This window comes from Cricetulus griseus, chromosome 5 (assembly GCF_003668045.3).
Source record: "Cricetulus griseus strain 17A/GY chromosome 5, alternate assembly CriGri-PICRH-1.0, whole genome shotgun sequence".
NCBI lineage: Eukaryota > Metazoa > Chordata > Mammalia > Rodentia > Cricetidae > Cricetulus > Cricetulus griseus.
Genome location: NC_048598.1, coordinates 157,247,434 through 157,265,130, shown reverse-complemented (window position 1 = coordinate 157,265,130; position 17,697 = coordinate 157,247,434). Strand labels below are relative to the sequence as shown.

The 17,697-nt window shown below is 38.7% G+C and overlaps 1 protein-coding gene across 1 annotated transcript in view; it reads left to right on the top strand.

The window, feature by feature from the left end:
- The window catches only part of Nrcam (neuronal cell adhesion molecule), a 78,775-nt gene that overhangs the window by 2,349 nt on the left and 58,729 nt on the right, over positions 1 to 17,697 (top strand). The window contains exons 2-8 of the mRNA XM_035445653.1: positions 457 to 658; positions 5,664 to 5,769; positions 8,685 to 8,881; positions 9,615 to 9,737; positions 13,721 to 13,891; positions 14,378 to 14,434; positions 16,206 to 16,317. Coding sequence (XP_035301544.1) covers positions 547 to 658; positions 5,664 to 5,769; positions 8,685 to 8,881; positions 9,615 to 9,737; positions 13,721 to 13,891; positions 14,378 to 14,434; positions 16,206 to 16,317 — 878 coding nt within the window. The 5' untranslated portion in view covers positions 457 to 546. The remainder of the gene's footprint in view (positions 1 to 456; positions 659 to 5,663; positions 5,770 to 8,684; positions 8,882 to 9,614; positions 9,738 to 13,720; positions 13,892 to 14,377; positions 14,435 to 16,205; positions 16,318 to 17,697) is intronic.

Here is a 17,697-nt window from a genome sequence, read left to right as displayed (position 1 = left end):
GTTCAGGTGTTTCATCATTATTTAGGCTTCGAAGGAAACTGGTGCCTCTGCCCAGAACTTTCTCAGTGAGCATCTTCAGGTTGAAGAAGCCATTAGGCTTCCCCTCTGAAGCCTCAGCGCTCACTCTCCAACTGGCTTCACAGCCAGGTTTTCCTGATCTATTAAGATGGACATGGTTGCCTTCAGAGAGCTTAAGCACAAATATTTAAAAATGGAAAAATCATAATAATGGGAATGGTACGGATTTTGCTTGACATCACCACAAATATTTCTGAACTGATATTAGATTTATGAATAAATGATTATTCCAGTCTCTGAGTTAAATATTTAAAACCTAATTCCCTTTTAGAATTCACGTATAACCGAGAACTGATTTTTTTTCTGAGTTGCATATTTTCACTCTTCCTTTCTGACTTTAATACATTATAATTACTGTTCTTATACCCCCTTTTTCAGTTCCCTGCATGAAAAACTATTTGAACGTTGCACGAAAATCTTCTGTGAAAGAAGAAAAGGAAATTCCTTGTGTGGGTCTCAGCAGTAGAGATGATGCAGCATCTTAAAATAATGCCGAAAAAGAAGCCCTTCTCCGCAGGCGGAGTGCCCCTGATTCTCTTCCTGTGCCAGATCATTAGTGCCCTGGATGTACCTCTTGATCGTGAGTATTAAATCTCTTAGGCCAGGAGGCAAACCCTCCCAGTATTCACCATCACACTGAACGGTGTTGGTGAGGAAAGTGTCTGCGTGACACTGAAAAGCTAATCAAAATTAATTTGGCTTTTATCTTCAGCACCTGGTGTTTATGGCGACACTGTAGAACAGGCCCTGGAAATAGCTGGCCATGCTGTCCTCTCCTTTTCATCATCTTTCTTTGCCTCAGGTGTCTTTTGTGTACAGTTGTAGGAGTGGTCTGAGAAGGGACTGGTGCAACTGCCCTGATCTTCCCTGGGGGCAATCGTTTGTGGAAGGACCATGTGATTTACCTTACAAGGATGAGGCAGACCCCTCTTATTGTCCTCATTGTGTCACTGTCTTCCTCCATTGCTGAGGCATCTCAAACAAAACAAAACAAAACAAAAAAAACAAAAAAAAAAAAACAAAACAAAAACAAAACAAAACCTAGAGGATGGTCTGGCCAACCTTCTGTCCCGTTGTAGCCCCTAATCACCCTGACTTCATATGTTGTTTCTTCCCATTCAGACAGACAGCCTCATTTCACTTTCTTGTTTTGTATCTTCAATGCAAATTTAATTATAAGACTAGTGTTACAATACAGCAGAATGGTGAATATGGAGCATGGGAACCTTGGCTGGTCCCAAGGCAGAAGGCTGGGACAGCAGCAGTGAGGGATGGGGCTGGGGGTGGGGTGGATGGAAAACAGAAACCTGTAAATGTGACTTATATTGAAAGTTTATTCGGGGGAGGTAAGAAAATAAGGGAAGGAAAGCAAGAACAAATAAAGAAAGATACACACACACACACACAGAGAGAGAGAAAGAGAGAGAGAGAGAGAGAGAGAGAGAGAGAGAGAGAGAGAGAGAAGAAATGCCTCCTCAGACAGATGACAGAAGAGAAAGAAAGTAGGTGGAGGAACTCTCCTAAAGAGACCTCCATGCCTGTGTACAGAGCCAAGGTGCACAGAGGCACTGTGCCAAGTTCAAGGGGTAGAGCCAGTTCTGCCTGGATTACAGCAACTAGTATGCCATGTACAAGGCTATTGAATAGTCTTCTTTTGGCTTAAACTAACTGATCAAAGATCAAGGTGTAAAAATGTGATACTAAGGCTAGACCTGAAAAATCACTCAAAGGAAGCAGCAAACAGGGGCTGCTGCATTTTTCTCCCTTATTTTCCCAAAAGTAAAATTTAAACCATAGTCTGCCTGGCCACAGTGGTTTGTTTGTAGACAATAAAGACAACCCTGGGTTCCAGCTGGATATGTTCCTGCCGCGTGAAGCAGATTTTCAAATCTGAACAATTACTGTACTTCACAATTGATTTACCCTTTATCCCCAATCTACATGACCTCCTTAAAGCCATTAGCTTCCTGAGGAGAACATCTGTTTGGCAAGGTTTCTAAGGTGCAAGAAAGATAGCTGTTTTCTGGGGCTATGCAATTGCTGGGGTGTCCTTTTCAGTCATAGAAGTCGCAACTGCCTATGCAAAGACAATATGGGGTTTCCTGGACACTCTGCTCACTGCCTGGGACATGCACCTCTACCCTAAAGCCCAACAAAATGCAACATTTTCATTTAGTTACTCATCCAATGGCCTTAATTTAAAATATGTAGATATATATTTAATTGACATATGCATTTGCCCGAGCCTATTGGAGCAGGAATATTTAACTATGCATTTGCTCTAATAGATGCACTGGGAAGAAGGAAAAGCAGCCAGGGCAATGCCTTTGTTCTCTCTTGTGTTAAATATATTCCTCCTTAATCTGACTGCTCAATCTTACTATCAGGGGAAACAGGCACCTAGGGCTAACTCAATTATGGCAGCTAATGGAGAAGAGGCACAACCATGATGAAAATAAAGTCACCAGTAGCCTAGGCACTCCTGCATTAACCTTTGCAAATAGTAGTGACAGGCAGCCATGCAGAATGATTAGAAATGCATGTAAACACTCCCAAGTTCCACACACCCTTTCTTCTGCACACACAATGATCCTATACCCTCAGTCTGGGCAACTGAGAATTCTGAAGCAGAAATATGCTAATGGCATAAAACTGTCTTGGAGAGTAACCATAGAAATGTACAAATCTGAAGTCAGCGTTGGATTTGACTTGGATGGAGAGTTGTAGCAATATCCCATTGTTAGGTATCATTATCATGTGCTTTGTGATATCTGGGATAATAAGATAAGACACTAGACAGAAAGTGACAACTCAAATTAATTGTAGATTTCATCTATTTTTTAAAAACTGACCATAATTATCAGTGCAGCACAATGAGTACAGGATGGAGTTAGATATTCATATTCCTAGAAGAGCCCTCCACCCAATTTTTCCTACAGCATAGCCTTTGTTCTTCCCTAGGCTGATGTGAGAAGCTGCTGCAGGGCAGACAAACCTGAGTTCCAGTTTCTTTCTCTTGCAATGTCACAACTTCAACTTTTACAGTTTGGTTTTTATTCTAGGTCAAACCAAGTAGACAAGATGCCATTTTTTTCTTCAGGGTGCTAACATTCTCATTACTAACATCTGATTTTCTTTAATCTTCTTTGCCCACTCACCTGCTGATTCTGATGGGAAAAAAGCAAAGCTTCTTGATGACTGTAAGTGTATTTCTACAAATTACTAGGCAGTGTGAAGATGTGACTGTGTTCTTGTTTCTTGAATTAATAGTGTGAATCAAGCAAACAACATCATGCTTTGTGATTAGTGTCTTTTTAAGCATCTTGCTTACTATAACTGAACACCTCATTTGAATGCTAAGGTACAAACGGAATATATAACCTGCATGAATAATGGAGACTCTGATATTACTTTCGCCAACCTGCTGTTCTACTAATAAACAAGCTGTATTCACATCTGATGTAACTCAATGAGAAAATTCAAAACTTTGTAGGGAGCACGATTTTTTTCAAATGCCATCAACTGGAACAGACACACATCTTTTGCAGAGTTGTGGAAGTTGGGTGTATGCAGAAGCTCACTCAAGTCCCTCTTCTATGACTACAGCCTTCAGAAGTGTGTAGAACAGTGGTCCTAGGTGTTATAAGTAGAAAAGCTCTGCACTTCAGCAGATTGTATTGAAACACACAGAAGGCAGAATATTCCAGTTACATTGTTCCTGGGAGACTTTCCATAAGGAAAAATTTCTGCTCCTTCTGACACCTGGGAAACATTTATCTTCCAGTGAAAAGATGGTCCATTTTCAGACATTTTCCTTTGATGTTGAATTAAATAGAGAAATCTTGGTAAGTCACTTATTACTACAAAGCATTTGTTAATTGCCATATGACCTAAGCACTGTTCAAAAAGATACCTCCAGATGGCAAACTCCTGGCGCAGCTGCAAGCACAGGAGGGGAAGCCCTGCATTTGAAAGCAAATTTGCATGTCTGGCACTCTTATGCCATCCCATTCCCCCCAAGAAGAACTGGACTGAATGACTCCAAGAATCCCTTCTATCAATGTCTTTGTTCACCGTTTTGATGGTGTAGAACCTTGAGAATTCCTTTCATTATCCTAAAGGCTGTACTCCCAGAATCTGAGGTTGATCACTGCAAAACAAAGCTGATCCAAATCAGAATCCTGAAGCACAACTGAACAGTCTCAGTGTAGGCATCTACTAAAAATGTTACAAAAAGTGTGTTAGTAATCTTCCCAGATAGAGTTGGAGGCCATGTCTACTTTTAAAACTCCCTTCCCTCTGAGGGCTTATAGGAGTTGAGCCTCAAGTCTCCCAGCTAATGAAAAGCAGAGAGCCAGACAGAACTAGCATTAGAAATTAACAAGATAAAGGCAGGGGAGTTCAAAGTGCCTGATGCAGGGGAAAGTAAGCTGGAGCAGGACTGCTTCATTGCACAGTCCCAAAGACTTCACTCACTTTGTAGGCATCGGGGCCCTTTTTGTCTGGCCTACATATTGTGAAATATATAAAGATATCCTTGGCCTCTACCTACTACAGGTAACCATTCTACCTCAACCCTAGTTGTGGCAATGGAAACTCTCCAGATGACCAAAGGTCCCTGGAAGAGCAAGGGCACGTTGCTCACATTGCAAACTACCACTCTGTATAGCATCCCTTGAAGCTGTGCTTAGCACAGACCAAGCAGAAATGAGGTGAAAATTAGTCTCTGCTTGGTGTCTTCCTGGTCAAGCCATTTGTCTCTCTGAATAGCAAACAGAGGTTGAAGTCTATGGCATCTAGTGTTTCTCATTCTAACAAGAATCCTGATCTCCTGAGACTAAAGACTTTAGAGTGCTTTTAGAGCAACTTGGAGAATGATCAAGGTCTCTAGACTGGGTTTCTTCAGATTGAATTGCTCTGGGTCAAATAGTTAACCTTTACAGTTTTATAGTAAAGGACTAGGTAATTATTTGAAAAGCACAATAGAAATACAATCCCCTAAAAAGGAGAATTTCAATCCCAATTATAGACCAAATAAGAATGTTTTCTCTTCATTCCTAATTCATCTACCTCTTGTCTCTGATAAGGCATGTCAAGGCTCTAACTTAACAATCTTTTAGATATGAGCATGTCAAAAGTATTTTCCCTGGGATATATCAATTTACATAATTAGCATAGTAATGAGCTCTACATTCTATCATAAGGAAGAGTCAAGTCTACCTTATAACTTATACTGAAGATATCACTTGAAATGAAAGAACCATGAATTTCTCATTGTTACATCAGAAAAACAGTGTCTGAACATTAGATTTGTATTAGTAATCATTTTCCCAGACTTTTGGTGTGGGAAAATGGACTTTGCTGATGTGTGTGATGTTGCCAAAGGGAAGTTGTGTCCTGACTTCCTAACTTTAGGTGAGTTTTAGGTGAAAACCTAATGAGGATTTACTGCTACAACAGAAGTTACTAAGAATATTTGTGGCATATTTAGTCTTAGGCAAGTGATTTTAATACAGAACAAGTAGTTGTTATTATTGATAGTAAATCATTTATTTCTTTACATTATTTTCCCTTTTACAATTAAGTGGTACAACCTCCAACTATCACTCAGCAGTCACCAAAGGACTACATTATTGACCCTCGGGAGAATATTGTAATCCAGTGTGAGGCTAAAGGGAAACCCCCTCCAAGGTAAGTGTGTTTCCTGCTTTTGATAGCATTTAAAATAGCAGGCAATCTGTGTGCATATAGAAATGTCTGGAATTTTGATAGAATAAGGAAGATCATGTGGAGCAATTTCATTTTTAGTTGGATATTTCACAATATGACTGACAACATGCTCTCATTTATCTAACCAACTCCCTGGCTCATTTTGGCCCTTGAAAGGTGTTTAATGTGTTTTCTAGGTCCTGCACATCTCTATAAAGTATGTTCATTGTCTCCTCTCAGATTAATTACAACTTACTTGCTAAAGCCCAAAATTTTGCATTTTTCTTATTCATGCTTTTCTGTAAAATGCTCATAATTTATGAGGAACTAGAGATAGACCCTATAATCTTGTTTCTCACACCAGTGTTTTATGACAAGGGACAACCCCTTTTATCTGGGCTTGCTTTCTCATAGGCTGAAAAGACAAAGGATAATTTGAATGGATGGCTTCTACGAGCTCTCTTGCTTCTATACTAGCCATGTAATAGTCCTACACCATTCTTTTCCCTTATCAGTGTTCTCTCTGTAGATCTCAGCATAAGCACATCATAATCAGGTCTAAAAAAAACATGATAAAGATGGGATTCTGAGAGTCATCTGCTGGACTATCATCCAAAGCCATCTAGAGAGTAACACAACGGCTCATCCAATAGTATGGAGGATTCTATACAGCTTGATTGTTAAAACATGAGACTTTAAAATATTGTAACTCTTAAATCTCATAACTGTTAAATTGTAACTAGGCATAAGAATTTATCAATAATAAAAGGATGCAAGTTTTAGATATTTTATTTGCATGTTTGTATAAGTTTTATTAAACTAGAACCTGAGGAAAAATACTACCTGGTTCTAGATACCTATGCATGTTAATACTTCCATCAAGGCTTTATTCCAAAATAGTAGCCCCACCATATTGCTGAAAACCATTTTTCAAACAGGCCTCAATGTTCACTTTAGCTTCATTTGTAGTCAAGGCCAGGTAAGTATGGCAGAACTTTTTGTCACTAGTTAGTGGTGATGATTTTTTGCTGTGAGAATAAAGCTGTCCTGTGTACTGTGGGATGCTTACCAGTGTCTTTGCCCTCTGACCATGACAAGCCTGTAGCCTGCGCCACCACTATCACCCTCTCTAGCTTTGGTAAGCATAAGTAGTAAGACAAGAAACCCAAGTTGGAAAACACAGCGATGTTTGACATCTATGTCACCATTGTCTCACCATCACCAAGGTGCCTAATGAGGAGGTTAGTCACATGAGCACTGTGACATTTAGAGGAGGGCATCTTTTATGTAACTAAACTGAGAAAAATGAATCTTGGTTGACAATTTGGCATATCTTCTAAAATTTATATAATTATTTCTAGAATTAAAAATTCTAAAAATACACCTTATATAGAATTATCATTTTTAATAACTAGCATTTAAAGCATCCAAAGTCTTAACTCTACTCCCATCCTCTCTCTGGTTTGTACTTTAATAGCTTGAAACAGATCTGATCAATTTCCCACTCAAAGATAATATAATTCTCATAGGGGCCTTTCTTGTCACTTTTCAGCCTAGAGCACACTTTTATAGCCAGCTTAACTGTGTATGAACAATGGGGTTTACAATAAAAGTGTTCCGAGATTATGCCTTGAAGACCTGTTTTTATATTTTCTTAAAAAAAAATGGCAGGCAATTTGTATTAGATTTGAGCTGATTTTAGAAGCAGTATATGCCTCAAAATGTAAAAACAGAACTTATTTTTTCCTGAGTCATGATTTGGCACAGTATTTTAAGCAAGGGGCCTTTTACTAAGTATTGAAATCCAACAGTTATTTCTGGAAACCCATAAAACCTAATGTTTTTTTTTATTTTAATTACAAACAAGATTGAAATACATGACAATCCCAGTTCCCTTCTCCCTCTCTTCCTCCCCTACCACCTCCCCAACTAAAACTCTACCTATCAAATAACCTTTCTTCTAATCTACACCTGACTCAACCTTTCTGCTCCCTCATGACCTCTGCATCCTTCCTCTTCTTCCTTCTCATTCTCGTAGCACCCTCTGCCCTCTTCCCATGTTCTCAATTTGCTCAGGGGATGGTGTGACCCTTTCCCCTTCTCCAGGGGACAAAGTTTGTCTCTTTTAGGGTCCTTCTTGTTTACTAGTTTCTCTGGCAGTGTGGATTGTAGGCTGGCAATCCCTTACTCTATGTATATAATCCACATATGAGTGAGTACATATCATGTTTGTCTTTTTGTGATTGGGTTACCTCACTCAGAATGGTTTCTTTGAGTTCCATCCATTTTCCTGCAAATTTCAAGATTCCATTGTTTTTTTCTGCTGAGTAGTACTCCATTATGTAAATGTACCACATTTTCTCTAGCCATTCTTCAGTTGAGAGGCATCTAGGCTGCTTCCAGTTTCTGGCTATTACAAATAGTGCTGCTATGAACATCGTTGAACAGATGTCTTTGTTGTATGAATGTGTTTCTTTTGGGTATATGCCTAGGAGTGGAATTGCTGGATCTTGTGGTAGACTGATTCCCATTTTCTTTAGGAGTTGCCATACTCATTTCCAAAGTGGCTGTACAAGTTGGCACTCCCACCAGCAGTGGAGGAGTGTTCCTCTTTCTCCACATCCTCTCCAGCACAAACTGTCATTGGTATTTTTTATTTTAGCTATTCTGACAGGAGTAAGATGGTATCTCAGAGCTGTTTTGGTTTGCATTTCCCTGATGGCTAAGGATGTTGAACACTTTCTTATGTGACTTTCAGCCATTTTAGATTCCTCCATTGAGAATTGTCTATTTAGTTCTGTACTCCACTTTTTAATTAAACCTAAAGTTTTTTAAGGGGTACATAATCCTATATTTTCTAGACCATTAACGAGCTTAACCCTTCATGTTTTGGGCAGCTTTTCCTGGACTCGTAATGGAACTCATTTTGACATAGACAAAGACCCTCTGGTCACCATGAAGCCTGGTTCTGGAACTCTCATCATCAACATCATGGGTGAAGGGAGAGCTGAGACCTACGAAGGCGTTTATCAGTGCACAGCAAGGAATGAGCGTGGAGCTGCCATCTCTAACAACATTGTTGTCCGCCCATCCAGTAAGGGAGATTTCTCAACCAAACATGGCCATTAAAGTATAGTGACCACTTCCAGTTGTGGTTATTTTGAAAACTTTTAAACTTATTTATCTAAAATTATACATAAAGAAATTTAAATTGATCATGAGTCTTTCCATCCGTGCAAATAACTTCTAGCCAGTATTTTTCTTTCCTTGTGTATATGAATATAAACCACCTTAGTCTGAAATACCATTTTACAACCTTCTTGATATTAATATATGGTATATATTCTCTTACAAATCTTATAAGTGAATATACATATGTAATACTGTATGAAATACAAATGTGTATTTAGTTACTTATTTAGCAAATATGCTGACATTTAAGTTTTTCCCATTCTCTGTGGATAACTTGCTTGTATCAAAGTAGATGTCTTATTGGTGTATTAGTCTAAATTATTAGACAATAGATTTGTGGCTACCAATAGTATAATTATAATTATTACATATTAATGTTTATATAGGAAATTATATAGGAAACATTAATATGTAATAATGATAAATATAATAATAGTAAAGAGGAGTTTTCTTTTGTTCTATTATAATTTTTAAACTCTAGTGCCTTATTTAAAAGCAATTTTCTCATTGTTTAATGTATATAAATTCTAGGTTACCATTTTCCAAACACTTTGGATACCTTTCTTTGTGTTGATGTCTTCTTTCTAATTTTGCATGAAGACATAACTCACAAGGCTTTTGGTTTTTCCTTACAGGGTCTCCCTTGTGGACCAAAGAAAGACTCGAACCAATAACACTTCGAAATGGTCAGTCATTGGTACTTCCCTGTAGACCTCCAGTTGGATTACCACCAGCTATAATATTTTGGATGGATAACTGTAAGTCTTAACACTAAGAATTGTCTTCAGTCATCTTGTAGTTATTTGTTGTCTTAACAATTCACTTCCTCTTATGAATCCTAAAGTGCTCATAAAATGATCTGTAAATGCTCAAAAAAACAGCTGCTTAGTGAAATAATTACCATGCCACTTCATTCATTAACTGTGCCATACATTGCTATAGATCAACAACAATAGAAACTACAAGCCCATCGATGATTGGGCTCACTTTCTAGCCAACAGAGATAAGCTGTGAAGGAAAAGGAGGCAGACAGTAAATGCATTTTAAAAATCTGTATCGGTCAATGATAGGAATTATGGAAGAAAATAAAGCAGAAATATGAGCCTAATGCTAATGGACTGGGGTAAGAGGGCAAACAAGTGGCCTGCATATCTGTGTGGAAAGGGAGCACTGTGCAAGCCCTAAGGAGAAGTATCCCTAGGGTGAAACAAAACCAAAACAAAACCAGAAAAAGCAACCAAGGGGAATGAGGATGAAAGCAGTGTCAGGGAACCACAGGGACTTGATGGAAAGGGCTTTTGTTTTTTTCACCTGAATGAAATAAGAACACATTTTCCTGAAATAAAGTAGATAGTAAAAGGATCATTTCCATTCATGTGTGGAGAACATGGAGGAAAAAAGAGAAGTGGGGACAGGCCAGGATATGGCTCAGCATATAGCTGAGTGGTGGGTCACTTGTCGAGAATCTGTAAGGCCCTAGGTTCAATCCTCAGGGCTTGAAAAAGAGAGGTGGGGTGGAGACCAATTGGGTGTGCATTTCTGTAACTAAATCATGGTCACTGGTGACTTGAACTTGGAAGGTAGCAGTAGAGTGGGTCAGACTCTGGAGGCAATCTGAGGATAGAGCCTCTACAGAGGGAGACATGGGATCATGAGGAGAAAAATCAGGGGTGAATACAAAGTTCAGAGATAGAAAACTGACTGAAAAATAGGAGCATCCTTTCCTGAAACCTCAAAGGCTAGTCATAGAGGAAATCAGGTTACTTTTATTATATCCTATCTTCAGTTTTTTAAATCACCAACAACAGCTAATACTTGTTGAGCCTTTTCTGGGTATCCGTCCTTTACTAATAATATCACACTGATTCTCCCATTAGTTTCTCATAACTAGCTGAAGCATATCCAGTCATCCTCTAGTAAGGAAACTAGAACAAGGAGAAATGAATCTAGTTGCTAGAAAATTTCAAATTTGTCTCCTTTTGACACAGTCAAATAGTTATTGTTCTAACCTCCCTCCCCACCAAAAAAAGCTATTATGTTAGCATGCTGTCTTAGAGGTGGCTTGGCTTAGAAACTAAGGAACCAGAATTCAGGATGTGAGATGTCCAAGACATCCTCATATCAATATGCTCAGCAAAGGTCAGAGGTATGAGGCAGAAGATAAGCTGGGCTGCAGTCAGCATGGTGTGAATTCTTAGTGCATAAAGGCATAGGAAAACATCCATGGGCTATATGAGACAATTTAGTGACTGGGTACTGGAGGTAGAGAACAGAGCCTGCGTATAGAGACCAAGAGTGGTGCAAGAACACAGAAAAGCAAACGAGAAGGAGCAGTGACTGGAGTCAACAGAGTCCATAGAGAGATGGAATTGTGTTCCACCCACCAGGTGGAGAACACTGGTTATGAAGATTGTTGAGTGAAGCTAATAGATAACATGAGGCCTGGGAAATGTCTGTTAGATCTGGCAACAAGAAATAGCACTGTGAGATTGCAAGAGACCTGCCTGTACATGGAATGGTGGAAATGTATGCAAAAGATTTGCACAAAACACCCTGTTCTCAGAGACATGACTCCCTCTGCATTTAATCACTGGTTGCAAACCTTACTGAGGAGAAAACTGGACTCTAACACCTCATGTTCATTATTGACTCATGAAACCACTAAGAGAAAGTGTCAAAAGAAGTGGAAAACGAATCTATCAACAAATAAATGTGTAAATATATGCTCCCTTTATTTATGGACAGCTGTTATGGATTTTGAGGGTATGCACAACAAACCTAATACAAAGGAGTGGTTTATGGCTTTGAGAATAACACTCTTCAAATGTCACTATCAAAATTAAATGTATTAATTTTTCTTATTCAGAAATGATTTATTGTTTTCTTAATAAAGAAATATGTCACATGGAAACTCTCCAAATCATCAAAATATACAGCTAATGCTTCCTGCGTGGCACAACTGGCAATACATATGATTTTATACATTTTCAAATGGCAGCAAACCATCTGCCTTTCAAATGGGCTTGCATCTGAAATATGAGGAAAGGCTGAATCCCCATAGCACTCTTGCTTTATGCATCATAAAAATATTCCTATCTGCATATCTTCAAGTGTAATACAGAGAGACTCTAAGGCAGTCTCACACCCCCTATTGATGTCTGTTGTCTTACATTAGAGCTAGCATCATCCATTAGTCATGCCATTAGAAACAAAAGGCAATAACTACATGTCTTTGGTGCCTTGGATTCATTAAGTAAATGTATGTTTTCTGAGACAGGGTCTCACTGTGTAGCCCAGGCTGATGGTTGAACTTGTTGTGTAGTACAGACTTGCCTCATCTTGTAGTTCTTTCCTGTTCAGTCTTCCAAACAGATTGGGTTTCAGGCATGCACCACCCTGCCTGGCTGTCAGTGTACATTCTTTTCCTCAATATTTTAAAACCATTCCTATCCAAGAGGACTAATGTTTTAAGACTGTAAATTTATAAGCCTCCAACTTGACAGAAACTTGAATAACACAATTCACAGGGCTTGGACTGCCAAAATTACTGCTGGTTTTTAACTACAATTTTGCATTTTGTGAAATATTAGGTCAGGTACCTACTGCAGGAAGAACACATATCCTTGCTTCGGGCTGAAGAAGTCCCATCAACACATAAACCCCCAACCTGATGTTGCAGGGATGTGTGACTTGTCCAAATCCCTCTCACCTGGGAGAGGAAATAATCACAGTTGGAGCTCTGGGAACTGAGCCAGGCACTTTTGGATGCTTTTTGATGGTCGAATGTAACATCATCCGCAGATCAATGGCTCCCACCTCTTCCGATCCCTCAGCCGTGTAGAAAATCCTCTTGCTGTGCATAGCTCCTCACCTGATCTAGATGCAGGATGATCTTTCTGGAAACTGGAATGTCAATGTGCTGATGGCTGATACTCAGCCCTTCCAAGAGTGAGCCCTTGAAGGATCCCTTGACAAAGACTGCTCACTTGTCAGTAGCTTCAGCATTAAACCAAATGTGTCCTCCTTCTTGGAGCTTAGATTTTAGTACAAGGAGATGGTCATTATTCATATATATAATGAGTAAAAGATGGACGGTGTCACAAGGTGAGCTGCACACAAGGTGAGGGAAGCCAGGTTTGGTTCCCAGTAACATATCATAGCATCAGATAGTGGCATCATTGCCATTGTCTGTTATGTTTAACCAGGTGTTTGCTGCTTGGTTCATCAATTAGACTGTAGGCTCACACTGGGCTGAGGGACTGTTGTGCTTGTCTACTTGCTCAGAACCTAATTTATGATGACATGTAACTCATGTTGACTTCCTTACAGACTTTTCTGATGTGTTTTCTAAGATGTTTGCAACTAGAGATCAATTGAGATACCAGGAAATATGCAGAGCTGCTATAGAGCATTTTTTTCATTTCTAATTTCTTAATGAAATACTTCACTTCATGACTCTAGTGCTATTACTGCTTGAAGCTTCAAGAAGTTAGGATTGGCCAGGTTCAGTGGAGTGTGTGTGTGTGTGTGTCTCACATCTTAAAAGCAAAAACCCCAAACAGCAACAACAAAATAAGCCTCAAAAGGGTTGTTTTCTTTTCCTAAAAGAGCTGTGAGAAATATATATATATTTATTTTTCTCAGGTGAAGCTCAGATGTGTTAGTTGATGGCTGTCCTGCTGATGTAGAGGGTGGTAACTGTATGACAGAATGATCTGAGTATCTCTCTGTCTTCCTCCAGCCTTCCAAAGACTTCCACAGAGTGAGCGGGTTTCCCAAGGCCTGAATGGAGACCTCTATTTCTCCAATGTCCTCCCAGAAGACACCCGCGAAGACTATATCTGCTATGCCAGATTTAATCACACTCAAACCATACAACAGAAGCAACCTATTTCTTTGAAGGTGATTTCAGGTAAGAGCTCAGCCTTCTGGGTCTCTTTCAATGGTATTTACATACTTGAATCAAATTATTAACAGTTAAATACAGTTCCGTCTCTGAGGTAAACCAGTTCAATGATCAGGAAAATTCCTGTAAAGGATCTCTAAAGCATTAGTTTATGTGCTAGAAAAAGCATGCATACCCTAAATATTGGATTTACATTTTTCACTGATTGCCATTCCTGTTTCTATGGCAACCTCCCAACTCTGTGGTGTTCTGAGCATTGGTGTATGTATTATGCCTCACAGTGCCTGTTATTGGCATTTATCCTGTAGCTCAAGTTGTAGTTGGGGGTGGCTGAGTGAATTAATGATTTAGCCAGTATGTTGTCAAGCATTGGATTTACCTGGAAAGAATGGCCCTTAGAATAGCTGTATGCAATTGTTTTTGTTGCCCGGTCATTTTTTGACTCTTCTCCCCTGCCTTTGTGCCCTCTTCATGATATTCTGTTTATTTCAGTGGATGAATTGAATGACACTATAGCTGCTAATTTGAGTGACACTGAGTTTTATGGTGGTGAGTTACAGTGGTTGTAACTGATATTCTCTCCTTCATTGTAGACCTTAGTTCACTAACTTCACCTCCATGGCTGTTTAACTTTGTTTCTTTATGAAATTTCTAATTACATGTTCAATATCACCATACCAATGTGTGTTTCTTATAAGAATTAGCTATAAAATTTCAAGCATGTCACTAAAACCTTTTCCATGATGTATGTATAATTAAACTTGTTATAATTTTTCATGTAAACCATTTCATATGCTTTAGAAAAAAACTCTCATATGTGTTCAGAATTGTATTTTCCATATGTTGTACTGTCTAAAAACTTTTTGCATGACCTTCACATGAACTGACTGGTCATATAAACCCCTAGAATACTGACCCACTCATTAGCACCTTCAGTAACTAACATAGAGTACATTTCATAGTAAATGTCTAACTTCGTTCAGTAGCATTAGGAACTGTATTGTTCTTAGCATTGTTAGAAACACACTCATTGTCTTCTGTGGGAATAAACTTCTAAAAATAGATCATTCACCTCCATTGTTTTAAATTGGAAAGAATTTGATTTCCTTAAAGAAAACATTCTTGTCAAGCATAAAATCTATCACTGAAAATAACTGATTCTAGACATGTGGGCGTCTTAATTCACATAGGTAGGGTTGCTGCTGCCTTAAGTTTTTACCTTTGAGATATGAACATTAGAGAATATGGCAGGATATAACCATCACTTTTATTTATTTAATACAATCCCCTAATATGGACCTCAAGAGCATTCTCAAGGTGATTTTTAGAGGAGTAAGGTTCCCAACAAGCTCTAAATCCTTAAGAAAACGAATTTTTCTTCAGCAATGCCTTTTTGGTACTCAGTTTTTTCTTCTGAGAAATGAGAAATTAACATGCTGCCTCTTCATTTGGCTTTAGAAGCATCAAGTAGACATTTGTGATTGAAACAAAGAAAGTCCACATTTTATCACATTTCCACTTGAAAGTTTCCCAAAGACTTCAGTAAATATGGCCACATATTTAAGATTCCATCAGACAGAAGGTCTTCCTTGTAGCTATTTCTAAGCTCGCTGACTTAGACCCGCTTTATTTTGTCATTGAGAAACTTATGTGTTTAGCTCTGCTAATATTCTTTTTCTCTTTCCAAAGCTAGGAACCAAACTCAGGTCTTACCCACTAAACAAACACTCTGTCATGCAGCCACTCCTTTAGCCCCCCCTACTTTTAATCTTCATTCATGGCATATAATTTGCCAGAACTCTGTCAATAATTGTCTAGTTTTGCTTAATTTCTCACAAATCTTGCAGTGTAAGAATCTTGAGATGTAAGTCAGTGGCATTGCCCATAATTCTTTATCTGGAATAAATCAAAATACTTTGTCCATACTGATTTGCTGCTGAAAAAGAAATCTACCATCTTTCAAAAGACACACTTTTTGCTTTGACCTGAGTACCAGTCTTAAGGGATGTGGGGTTTGATGAGCTAATTTTTCTTTGTTGACATTTTGAAACTTTATGAGCCCACAGAAAATTGGTAAAGACCTAACCCAAAGTAAAGACATGTACAAAAGGAGTCCTTTCACTGCTTTGCTCAGGCAACCAAACTTGTTTCTTTTCCTGCACATGGAATAAGTGAGAGAGTATATATGTATAACTGAAGAAATCCCCAAATAAGCCTAGATTTCAAATGAGATTAGAATTGTAGGCAGCTTCTGACAATGACTGTGTTCCTAGAAATACATCTTCATAATTTTAATGTATATTGCATTTCTTGTTTGCAGCTAAACCTAGTAAAGAGAGGCCACCAACATTTCTAACTCCAGAGGGCAACGAAAGCGTCAAAGAGGAACTGAGAGGAAGCGTGCTTTCACTAGAATGCATTGCAGAAGGCCTGTGAGTTAACTGTTAACACATTCTGTCCTGATGCTTACTTCTTACCAAACTATAAAAGACAGGAAGTAATATCCGAGGAAGAACCTTTGTCTTATGCTTCTAATTTGACCCAAATCAAGTAAACTTCAACAAACATTTCCTGAGTAAACTTTGAATTCTATGTTATTGCTAAAGTATTTTGTTGTAATAGTGTGTGTTGCATTATCTATATCTGTAATGACCTTAAGATCACTGTGCTTTAATAAGGTGGTAGAATTTTGCTACTTTCTAACAAACAACCTCAGTACTTGGTAGATTAAAAAAAAAATAATAACAGCTACTTACCCTTGGTCATTTGTCTAGAGCTCAGGCAGGGGGCAGCATGTGAAGGTGAATTAACTAGGGGTCATTACTCTCAATGTCTGCCACATGGAGACATGCTGGCAATGGATTTTTTAGCAGTGTTACCTCTCCTGACATCTGCCATGAAAGGCACACAGGGCATGCCGAGGCCTTAGAACAATGGCATTGTTCCCTCTGTTCCTTCCTGAGGGCAGACTGTAAAGTCCATGTGCCTTTGACAGGCATTTCAGGGAGTCCTTTGACAGATATAAGAGCAACTGTGACATTGGGTCCATATGGCAGGCAGGTTCTAGATTGTCCTCCCCCAGTGCCTGGCATAGAGCAAGTGCCATCACATAATCACAACTACTGAAGCTGTGAGTGGATCCCAGGAGCACCTTGGCTGCCTTCATGCTTTATAATTTGTGTTGTCTCTGACCTGGCAATCGAAAGATCATATAATCTTTCTTTAATCCAGGAATAATTGCTTCAGGATGCACATGGAGGCCTCTGCTGGCCAAGTTAGGAAATCACACTCAATATTTCGATTCTTCAGCCTAAAAACTAACAAAATTCTTAAAAATCTGACAAAAAACAAATCAGTCTTTCCCATGCTTTGTTGATACCCATAGGAAGACCGCCCCTTTCTGAACAGAAACAGAGAGAGTTTTGGGCAGGGGAGGAGGTGTGGGGGCAAGGAATGGGAGAAGAGTAGGGAGGGGAAACTGCAACCAGGATGTAAAGTAAATAAATAAATTTAATTAAAAACATTCAATCTTTCCTAACAGAATTTTTCCAAATTCCATTTTGGTTTCATTGAATCACCAACATGACATGTAACAAGTTTCATATCTTGGCACATCTCATGTTTTCAGATTTGGAACGCTGAATGTTTTTTTGTAAAATATGGTTATAATTTGGAAATATAAAAAAATAAAAACTGAAAGAACTTTTTAAAACATTGAAATCTTGTGAAACACTGGTAGGTACTTTACTGCTTGCAAACCAGGGACTGTTAAGCTCGATATTAAAACATTCATAAATCTTAAGGATTTTTCA